General features: G+C 37.6%; 3 protein-coding genes across 4 annotated transcripts in view; all 3 read right to left on the bottom strand.

Moving 5' to 3' along the window:
* Positions 1–298: 298 nt before the first annotated feature.
* On the bottom strand, positions 299–1785 carry cldn8.2 (claudin 8.2). The gene has a single exon (XM_014012734.1). It carries the CDS (start codon positions 1696–1698, stop codon positions 811–813), a length of 888 nt encoding a protein of 295 aa, XP_013868188.1. The 5' UTR covers positions 1699–1785; the 3' UTR covers positions 299–810.
* A 968-nt stretch (positions 1786–2753) lies between these two features.
* LOC106520560 (claudin-17-like) lies at positions 2754–5181 on the bottom strand. Its single transcript, XM_014012733.1, has one exon. The coding sequence runs from the start codon at positions 3846–3848 to the stop codon at positions 3162–3164; it is 687 nt and encodes a 228-aa protein (XP_013868187.1). The 5' UTR covers positions 3849–5181; the 3' UTR covers positions 2754–3161.
* Positions 5182–6259: 1078 nt separating this feature from the next.
* Positions 6260–11502, bottom strand: part of LOC106520557 (TIAM Rac1 associated GEF 1) — a 44564-nt gene continuing 39321 nt past the window's right edge. For both annotated transcript variants that reach the window (XM_014012731.1, XM_014012732.1), the window contains exons 17-27: positions 11018–11086; positions 10588–10713; positions 10405–10513; positions 9832–10011; positions 9603–9721; positions 9404–9512; positions 8971–9029; positions 8536–8641; positions 8347–8434; positions 8048–8220; positions 6260–7838 (exon numbers count right to left, since the gene is read on the bottom strand). In XM_014012731.1, the coding sequence (XP_013868185.1) occupies positions 7321–7838; positions 8048–8220; positions 8347–8434; positions 8536–8641; positions 8971–9029; positions 9404–9512; positions 9603–9721; positions 9832–10011; positions 10405–10513; positions 10588–10713; positions 11018–11086 (1656 nt within the window). In that variant the 3' untranslated portion in view covers positions 6260–7320. The remainder of the gene's footprint in view (positions 7839–8047; positions 8221–8346; positions 8435–8535; positions 8642–8970; positions 9030–9403; positions 9513–9602; positions 9722–9831; positions 10012–10404; positions 10514–10587; positions 10714–11017; positions 11087–11502) is intronic.

Here is an 11502-nt window from a genome sequence, read left to right as displayed (position 1 = left end):
ATATGTATATGTATGTGTGTGTGTGAAAATGTTTACACACATTTTAAATGATGGAACAAATAGCTACATCTTTATGCTACTTTTTGCAATAATTTTGTTAAGGTCTGTTGTGTTTGTATGAAACAAGTCTGGAAGGCACAGCTTACTGTAGGTTGAGATGTCTCTTTGTGACTTTGTGGGTGGAGATGCTTTTACTGGGCTTACCAGTTCAGTAGCATTTCATCTGACAGCAGTGCAAATAACATAACTTTCTATTGTGGAGCAGGTGGTTTCGATTGAAATGCTAAAACTCCAGACAGACGTTTTTATTTTATTTTATTTTTTTTCACCAGACATGAAATACTGATCAATAAAACTAAATAAAGATTGCAAAGCACTTTTGTCACTCATTTCTTTATTTGAAACAGAAACTGATATTATACTTAGGTTAATATTTTGAAAAAAATATGTACATCGACTAGAAACAATTGAAACTAAACATAAATCATCATTGCACTCTGGTAAAATCCTAATTAATAACCAAATAAGAAACAGCGACAGAATCTGTAAAGCCACAATCACAAATGAACTACTTTTGTAATATTATAGGTTGAATATACAAACGTGTGTTTATGTAAGAAAAAATAATAATAAATGAAAAATCAACACAGTTCCTCATAATTAAAACATTAACATATTCACGACTTTCAATCTATACAAAACACTAGGCCCTTTTCAAAAATGCGATGACCTATCGGTTTCAGTTACTTGAGTCTTCTTATCGTTTGAGACAAAACTTTGTAGGTTTAAAAATCAAGTCCAAAAAATTGCTTAGTATTGACTTGGTGTGTATGCTACACTTCCTGGTGGAGGTTCAGAGTATGGAGGTTGATAGGTGTACGCCGGCTGATAGGTGTACGGCTGGTATGTGTATGGAGGTTGGTAGACACTTCCATTAGTATAATATACTTCTGTCTCATCTGGAATCTGGGTGCGAGGCGCGTGGCGGCACAGGAGAATAACTCCAGCCGCAAAAAGCAGACCAGATGTCATCCAACCAATGTACAGAGCCTCTCCAAGCTCCCTCCGCTGGGCATCGATCAGAAGTGGGTTGTAGAAGTCGGCGATGATAACACGGCCGGTCCAACTCACAGGGATCAAGGTAGTGACACAGCCCAGGAGAAAGAGACAGCCTCCAGTCACGAGAACAATGTGCTTTGTCCGAGCACGATGATCCACAACTTTGGTACACTTCATTCCCACTGCCGAAACAATGAGGGCGAATGAGGTCAGAGCCACAGAGGCGCACATCAGTCCCCTGGAAGCCTGGAGTTCTGGTGGCAGGTACAGCAGAGAGTCGTACACTTTGCACTGCATCCTAATGTTGGCTTGTCTGTAGCAGTTCATCCACAGGCCTTCCCAACGGGTCTCCATCACAATGATGTTTTCTTGAATGAAAGCTGTTACCTTCCACATGGGCAAGCCTGTCACTGCTGCCACTCCGATCAGTCCAATGAAGCCGATGACGAGAGCCACAACCTCACAACAAATCGCGTTACGACGTTTTCTCCTCTCGGTTTTCTCTTTTTCTTCCAGCACAGAGTCAGCTTGGTAATCTGGATAATAGGTCGTCGGCACAGGTGGTTTTTCTGTGTAGTAAGATCCAGCATAAGACATTGGTGGCTTGGTATAGCCACTGTAAGCTGTGTATGTGGCCATTGCTGCTAACACCAAAAAGCCAAAGATGCGCTTTCTGGTTGCACTCTGACAGCTTGACAAAACAAGTCTGAAGAACAGAACAGGTAAAGGAACTTATACACCCACAAAAATGTGCTAATGATCCAAAACCTGTTTGACCATGTATTTCACATCCTCTCTACATGTGACAGCACTGGTTAATCTGCTTTAGAAAAAATGCTGACTGACCGAGGAGTGCTGCTAGCTTTGTTTTCAAATTAAACTTTTGCTACAGTATTATCAGTTAACTGTTTGTTTCTTTTTATTTTTTAAAGAAAATTCCACAGGATGGAAGAAACAAGCTGGTTGTCTTTCATGTGTGTAAGAATGAACATTTAACTTAACAGTTAATCTTTGGTACACAATATTTGTTAAAACAAAGCACAGTGTAATTTAATCAACTATATTATAGACCAGTGGTTCCCAGCCTCTTTTTTTTTCTCAAAGCCCCTCTGTTTTACTTTCTTACTTTTTAGGCTACCTCAAAAGAATTAAAAAATAAACTGAATAGTTACAAACCATTATTTAGAAAAAAACTGGGTTATACAGAGTTTTAACTATTTAAATGACTTGCATTAGTGATTTTTATACACAAACAATAAACTGATATTTTTACAACCTCTGAACAGACAAGATTTTGGGCTCTCTGTGTTCTCTGGGATCCCCCAGGTTAGAAACTACTGTTTTGATGATTGCTAAAATGTTAAATGAATGTAGGTAACTTATCTTTTGCTAACAAATTGAAAGCTGATACTCACAGGTGGAAAACCACCCATGTCTAACGTAAGCTGAGGTGTTAATTGCAGAAACTTAAGGAGGTTTGGTTTCATTTGCCTACCATTGTCACTGCATTGTTGTCACACGTTTATACCCTCTTGCACACTGCATGTAGTTGGAAATAATCTGCCCACAACATTTCATTTTATTGTTTAACATCAAATTTTATTTGCAAAAAAACAAACAACAAAAACTAAAAGATATTTTGGAGTACCTGAATCAGTTAGTTTAATGTTTGTATTCATTTTGGGTAGCAAAAAGTATGGAAATAAAAATACTGAAGCAGCCTTTTGTACAAACCAACCATTTTATTAATAAATGCAATAAATTGATTTGGTTGATGTGAATAATTGGCAAGAAAGATTAGAGGTTAGAAAAGTTAAAAAAAATAATTGAGCAAAAAAATATAATTTTAATTAAAACCAAAAAGAATAGCAAATGTATTACATACTGATATCAAAATACTTTTGTGCATACAAAAATCACAAACAATTGTTTTGATTTAATTTAAAATGTTAAAACTTAATAAACAATAGAGAAATTATTAATTCACAGTATAAATAATACAGGCATTAGTACAACAGGTTTTGTGATATTATATTTTTCAGGAAGCATCTTTACATTTTCAAAGACAAATACTAATAACACAGAACAGTACATATGGTTATTTAAACATATTCTTGCTTGAACATGTTGGATTCTGTTTTCGGCTGGTAGATAGTGTCCTGGTTTGGAACGTTCTTCCCTTCCATGAGATAGATTCCATTGTAGACCTGTTCTTCGTCTGATCTTCGTTTATCATATCTGACCAAGAGGATGATTCCAGTGACCAGCAGAACAGCAGAAGTTGCCCAGCCGATATAGAGGGCCTGTCCAAGCTCACGTTTCTGAGCATCATGGGTTGCGGCATTGTAGAACTGTCTGATAATAGAATGACCCACCCAACTAATGGGGATAAGTGTGGTCAAAAAGGATATCAGATACAAACTTCCCCCGATAGCTAGAGTAATGTTTTTGTTTCTCGTGTTGTCACCACACAAGTTGGTCCTCTTGATCCCAAAACCTGTGACAACCAGAGAGATGACAGCCAGGGCTATGGAAACACACATGAGGCCCCTGGCTGCTTGCAGCTCTGCAGGTAGAATCAGCAGTGAGTCGTAGACCTTGCACTGCATACGGAGGTTCATCTGTCTGTAGCAGGTCATCCACAGGCCTTCCCAAAGTTCCTCCATGACAATGAGGTTGGCTCCAATGAAGGCAGATACCTTCCATGTGGGCAGTGCAGTAACTGTGATTGTCCCAAACAAGCCTATAAATCCCAGGACCAGAGCCAAAATTTCCAGCTTTGCTTTCATGGCGTAAAGAAAAAAGTGGTCTTGTCTTGTTTTGTCTCCTTTTGTCAAATGCAGACAAAACCCAGTCTGTCCTTTCTGTTCCGTTCAGAGATCTAAGTATAAAAAAGTCCTGCAATGCATGTAATGCCAGCCTACTGGCTTGAAAGAATAATCTTGAGTAACAGCAGTGCTTTTGGTACATGCCAAGAAAACTGCACTGCATTTTTCATCAGCTATCTCTAAAAACAATTGTCGTCACTGTTTATCATGCATGACACAGAAACCAGTTTCATTCATTACAAAACTAACTGTCATACCACAGGAAAGTCTTGGTAGCTTGATTTAGAGACATTAATGTTGTGGGAATGACTTCAAAAATATGTGACAAGCAGTAAAATTTTAACCATGTCAATTGTTGTTATCGGAAAAAAAATGTATAAAATAAAATCTTACGATATTAAAATGTTGGACTTTGCTTTAAAAGTTATGCTCATCTCAAAAGACATCATAGTCCAAAGCTTTGTTTTGTCCCCGTATGATATAATTTGCTTTTCCAGCAACAGTTAGCTGTATTTTTTAACATTTCCTCTTAAACTTGACAAACCTGATTGTCTTTATTTTCAACAAATATGCTAATGTGTATTCGACTGAGACATGTTGTGGCTATGTTGTGTTTCATTATCTAGCATCTATTAAAAGTACTGACTCAGAATTGTTGGATAGATTTTTTTCCTTTTTGCTAGACCTTTCATAACGTTGTGTACTTTTAAAGATGTGCGACATGTAGTTGGATAGCTTTGTTATCCTGAGAATGTATCAATAGTTGAGACAAAATCTAAATGCAGAAGAAATCAGATATCTGATGTGATCAAACAGGACTTTTTTCATCCTAAATCCGAGAACTTAAACCAAAACCTTAATAGCCAGTCTTCAAAATAGCCTTTTGAACTTCTCTAACTAAATCCTTAAACATGTCTCGAGTAGCCTATATTCTAAATGCAGATAAGAACATTGATCAAAACGGTAGGTGGTTTCACATCAGCCACTCCTGTGTTTCAACTTTGTTTGGTCTATGACATGCAACACCCTACTGATAAACTTGTTTCTGGGAAGCATGAGTGAGAACAGAGTAACACAGACAGAGAGATGAGATGTGCCAGAGAGGTCATAAAACAGGAACAGAAACTGAAAAACCTGTTGAGCAGGTTTGAAGACTGATACTGTCATCACATTTTCAGGTGCTTTGAATGTAAACAGATAAGTTCGCAAACCTAGAGGTGAAGCTTAATGTATAAACGTTGTGCTTTAAAGTAATTTTAATTGCTGAAGTAAACTAAATCTATTAAAAAATTAATCTTATTAGACTGAGATCATATAAAAGTTGCAAGGTTTTACAAGGGCTTTGTTTTTGTTGGTGTGGTGTGAAAAACAGAAAATGTGCAGTAGACTCAATGCGCCACCTGTTGTCTGCAAATGTAATTACATGTGGCTGTAAATTCTCTTATTAAAAGTTGAAACAAATTTCAATAAAATACTTTCTATCATTTCAGTGTGTATTTCTTCTTATGTAAACATTATAAAACAAGTCCAGTCATCTTGCACTCAACTTCTCGTATTAAATTACATGTTTTCACAACTTCCTTTAGATTTGAATGTCAAAATTAGCTGGACAAAGAGATGACTAGAGTGGCAAAACATTATTCGGTATGTAAAATTATTGTCAGGTCTCAGGAAGTTTTGTTTACCTACATGAATTGCAGTGTCAGTAAAAGCCAGCGAAAAATAAATAGCTGTTTAATTAATCCTTGAAGACTATTAAATAAATAAAAAAAGATCCTTAATCTAAAGAAATGACAAGTAGACTCTCTCAAAACGTAATGTGTGATTTTAAGGTCACTTTTACTTTAGGAAAGATTAAACAATGATGACATATAAAAGGTCTTAGTCACCCATGTTGTACCTGTGATTTTTTGCAGGGATTTTTTTTTTGTTTTATAGCCCAAATGATTTACAACTGTGGACAGGATCATATTGTGCCCTTTAATGATTACTATAATCTTTAGTCTATGAACCTCTTTCGCTTTCTGAGTTAGCGGATCACCTTTTTAAACAAAACCTACATAATGCAATTACTTGACTACTTTAATAAATAAGATTTGGGTGCTTTTTTATAACTCAATCAGGTCAGGATTGTAAACGCCTAAATGGGTTTTTAAAATATTCAAATTTTCCCTTTTGTTGTACAATTGCAGTCTGCGTCTTGTGTCTTGCTTTGACTCAGGAGAAAAATGATTAAATGCCTATTTTTTTCCCCAGGCATGCCTGAATACAATGAACATAATTCCGAAATCTCAGCAAAGCAGTTAATGAGACGTGAAGAACAATTTGCAACTTAACACAAATCATAACAAACATGCATTTTGAATCGCAAGTAGGAAACAAATGTATTTATTATGATATCAATACATTTTTATATATACACAATAATACAAATGCAGTCAAATAGCATGATAAGTTTTTAAAAGTAAGTTGACTTTCACTTTTCAGACATTCTGCAAGACTTTTCCCTTGATTGCATGGAGCAAATTTGGACTTTCTTTGTAAAAAAAATGCTTGCTAGCAAATCACACATGAATAAATGAAACCATTATTTTGTAAAGAATTAAAAAATCATGAACTCACAAGACTTTCTAAATAAACTGAAATGTGTATGTACAGTACAGACTGTGCATGTGAAGTGTCAGTGTGTGTCAGCGTCAATACTGAAGAGAAAATAGGTAAAACAACAAAATTTTCACAGTAGTAAAAATAATAAAACAGCAAATACAATTTCAAGTAAAACAGGATTATGTTCAAACAAATTTAAATCACATTGCTTCTGTGACAATAGTGTTATTACTTTAATAATTAAATGTAACAAGATAAAATATATTCCGGACTAAACTAGTCAGTAAAAGAAAGAAAAAAAATCTAATTCATCACGCAAGTCAGTGTATATTTATATGAAAATGTACAAGTACAGTAAACTATACAAGACAAGACTGCCATTTGAAATTTATTATTCTATGACTTTAAGGACAAATAATATACAGCCCTTAACTATGATAATATCTCTGAGTCACACAGACAAAACAATATTTATTGTTCTCACAATACTCAAATTTGGCAACAGCAGGCAGGTTTATAGGATGCTGCCCAAATGTGCAAACCATGCCAATCAAAGCAAGTGATTAGATTCAATGATTGTACCATAGTTCATGTCTCATAGCTAACACTTGACATTTAAGAAACAGTGTCTGGGCTCACTCGTACTGAATTTCTTTATTGCTCCACAAACCGTTTTTGTACAAAAAAAGCATTCAGCATAATTAAGGTAACGAAGAGTATTCTGTTTATTTTACTACCTGTGTGATATACATCAATGCTCATGCATTGTTTGTGATGAGTGACAGTTGTGCAGCCCATGTAAAGATACTTCCTTTCCTTTCAATTGTTACGTGGCACAGTCTGGGGATGAACCCGATAGCTCCCTTCGTACCCAAATCTCATCATCCTCTGCTTGATTCTGATCTTCGGAGCTCCCCTTCTTCATGTCACATATCTTCACATGGTCATCACTGGCATTTTGGGAGTTGAGGCTCTTGTGTTCCTCTATTCCTGAACCCTCCAGGGACAAAGCCATCATGGGGCTTTCCAAATCGCCCTCCTCAGATGGGGATCTGGGTGTCTGGCAAAACTCGTCATCGTCGTCACTTAGGATATCTGTCTCCTTGACTTCTTCCTGGTCTTCATATTCGTCTAGGTCAAACTGCTCTTCTACCCAACGGTCTGTGTCACCTGTTAGCTCAGACTGCTCTTGTTCATCCTTCTGCTGAAGCCGTTTTGAGTCGAATTCCTTGGGCGACACAAAGTCTTGGTGTTCTGCGTCTCCATCAAAAACGATGTCTGTGTCGATGGTGAAACGGTTGCGAACCAGCTTTCTTCTGCCCAGCGTCCTGGTTGGGGCCGAGGCTGCAGAGTTAAAAAGAGTTAAAGCTCCTTCAAATACAAATAGTTTTATTTAGTTGTAGATGTCTTGGAAGATGTTAAGGAAATGTAAGTAGCTGGAACTATGAACTAAAAACCTGGATTCAACAATGATTGTGTCTGTGATTTAGGACAGAGATGGAATTGGGACACTTGGAACTGTAGGGTGAATGCAAGCACTGACTGGCATTTACCGGCTCTATTTATGACTGGACGGGCTCCCTTCAGGGCACTGAGCCGCTTCCCTCCAAATGGCACATACTGCTGGCTGGGGGGTAAACTCTCAGTTTTTAGAAGCTGTCTGCGGTGCTTTTCCCTCAAAATGGAATGGACCGTCTTCAGAAAATCTTTTCTGCTCTCTGGAGAGCTGAGGAAGATAGAAGGGAATGCTATCAGTTTTTCATTCTGTTGATAAGAAGCAGGCACGACTGTATCAGTAGCCGGTGAGTTTAATCTGCGGAGAAAATCAGTCTCCCCTTGGAGAAATCCTCACCTACAGCACAGGTGAAATGTCCTCTCTGGTCTTCCCTCCGACTCTGACTTTGTGTGAACAATCTCACACATAGCAGAACTCTCACCATCTGTAGGATACAAATGTCGTGTGATTAACAAGAGATTTGTCACTACACAATTTAAACAATCCAAACCTCAATGATATTGTAGCTCTATTGACTGTAATTACCTGCATTGTTTAAAGGTCTGACTTGAAGAGCATCTGTTGGGATCATGTGACGGAATCGGAAGGGATCTTTTTCTTCTGATGATACAGAGGCTCGATGGGAGCCACCCTTAAATCCGATGAATATACTTTGTTATTTCACATCTTTTTTTTTTTTGCATAAAGACAAGTGTCAAGTATTCACAACACCGTACTCTAAAACCTTTATAGCATAGGCTAATTAGCAATGCCTAACCCCAGATGAGCTTTCTGCTTGAGTGAAGCATTTTAGATCAAGACTTAAAAACAGATCTGTAGGGAGAAAATCTGCTGTGTACTCAAAGCCATGCTTGGAAATTGGTAAATGCTTTTTGTGTCTTTGTTTTTCACAGAGGTAATAACTTAAAAAGATGGATATTTTTGTTGAGTAAACGGCTTTCTGCTTGAGTGAACACTTACCATTTTCTTTTTCTGCTTGGACTCTTCTTTGCACACAAACACCACAGCAGTTTTAAACACTGGAATAAATAAGGGTGGGGCAAGGTATGATGAGGGTGGAGGGGGGATACATCCGTTAATCATGGAGGACTTTTGATGACTTGTCAAATCACCATGTATAATTGAACCAGAAACAACACAGATTATGATTTTTTTTGATAAATTTACTATGATCATTAGTATTGTTGTATATATAGAATTTCCCAAAAAATCTGTGACATATTTATATATCTGTGACTCTTATTTCAGTGTGATATGTGGCAAATATAAAAATAACTTTTGTTAAAAATAGAATGTATCATTACAATTAGTATCACCATAACATATATTAGATGAACCAGGTGCTGATTTGTGTCAAGAAACGCAATCATATCTATAATCCCATCTGACATACCAAATGTAGCCATTTGTGGCTCTTTCTTCCATTTTCCTAAGGAAGCAGGTGGGTTGATCCATGTCACTGTGTTGTGTAGAAGCAGATCACCCATCGACAGATCAGCAACCTGGCAGTTGAATCAAAAAAAGTGAACAGTTACTAAACAGTAAATACGTAGGGACTAGAACAGAGTGAAGTCACATTTGTCCATTTTTACCTCTTTCTTTTCACTGCTCTGCTCAATGATGAGCTGATCAAACACTGCTCCATACTCCTCGTGGATCTTCTGCATCTCATTGATGTGGCTGGCAACCTTGTTCATGGCTTTGATAGCAACTTAAGGAGGAAATAAAACTATTAGAGCTGAGCTGTTGGAAAGCTACGTTTTCACTTGAGTTTTCTAATGTCAGAAAGACTTTATGTCTTCAGATGGTAAGATGTCTTACCATCCAAATGGTAGTGTTCCTCACTATCTGGATCTGTGAGAGAGTAGAGCTCTCTCAGCAGGAGGGGATACTTTAGGACCCTCTGTATGGGTTTGATTAGGTATGATTCAAGGGTGGAGGAGTGCTGCTGCTTGGGGTTCCGCTCAACAAGAAAGGCCTTGAAATAGGGGTCCGTTTTGGCTGAAATGTACAAAAAAAGTGTATTTCAAAGTCTAATCAACAACCGTGTTTCCTCTTCAGTGCTTTACAGAAATACATGTAAAGAACTGCATGAATGACAACCGGTTGACCACCTGAATAAAAATGCGGCAAACAAAGCAATCCACTGAAGTTATGAAGAGAGTGGGTGTTCTGGGTACAGAACGAACCATTCAAACATGAATAATTACACATCATACAGTCTTGCAGGGCTTTTAACCTTGAGAACTTCGAGCTTGAAAGTATGGTAGGGTCAGATGGACAACAGAGCGGTTGAATACTGCAGAGCAGATTTATGCTAACGTGCAATATATGGTAGATGGTTGACAGAGTACATGCACCCTTTCTTTTCAGCCCAAGAGAACATCTACTTACCCTTTACAAGAACTTTTGGGACTTTGGTGTGACTTGCGCAGAAAGCACTATAAATTTTAAAACGATCAGCATAGTACAAGAACGAGCCTCCCAAAGAAAAGAGAATTTTCTGTGAAAAGAGTTCAACTGTTAAAAAATGCTGATACTTCTGAATGCTTGTCACGTGTCAACAAAAAGATGTACCTTAAATTGATCCACACTCTCAAGCTTTTCCAGATCCGGAACCAGTCTGGTCCCATCTTCTAGGGTCTTGAGGAATTCAACTTGGAATTCCACCATTTCTGGTAAGTTTCCAAACAGAACATCCAGCTGGAAAAACAAAAGGTATAAGTACTTCATAATATTTTAATATTCTTGCATTAATCCTTTGCAACAGTTAATGTAAAACAATTCTAAATGAGATACAACCATACACATTTTATTCGTGAAAATGCATGTAAATCATCTTATTATGCACACCTCACCTTCACCCTCCTCATTTTCCAACCCTCTTGTTCTAGACAGCCACACTTCACATTATTACGCAACCAACCTTTATTAGAATATTTTACCGGTGCTGGCATTTAAGTGAAAAGCTATTTTTTCAGAGAGTCATGGGTAACATTTCACATACCTCATCCTGAGAGAGGAAGGTCTCTTTCTGCAGCGGGGTTAAATATCTCCCAATGAGGAAATTAAGATCCTGCAGGGTTAGAGTTAAAAGTTATTATGTAGGAAAATTATGAAAAAAAAAACAGATTCATGGAAGGAGATTATATATATTAGGGGTGCAACAATACATGTACCCGTATCGAACTGTACCGAACCATATCAAACTGTATTGAACAGTGCTGTATCGAACAACACAGATTTTAAAAATTTACTTTATCAACTTGTCTTCTGAAGATGCTCTGTGTTAAAGGATCAGTGGATCTGTGTTYGACTACTCCACCTAGGATGCATTTTTGAGCGCAGGTCCACTGAGAAACTTGCTGTTTCCCAGTGGACCTGCACTGGGGTGCGGCTGTGGGGGAGTGGTTAGGGGAGTCATCCTGGAACCAGAAGGTCACTGGTTCGATCCCCCGTCCAGTCGTTGTGTCCTTGGGCAAGACACTTCAC

This window comes from Austrofundulus limnaeus, unplaced genomic scaffold (assembly GCF_001266775.1).
Source record: "Austrofundulus limnaeus strain Quisiro unplaced genomic scaffold, Austrofundulus_limnaeus-1.0 Scaffold94, whole genome shotgun sequence".
Taxonomy (NCBI): domain Eukaryota; kingdom Metazoa; phylum Chordata; class Actinopteri; order Cyprinodontiformes; family Rivulidae; genus Austrofundulus; species Austrofundulus limnaeus.
This window is presented reverse-complemented; position numbering and strand designations above follow the sequence as displayed.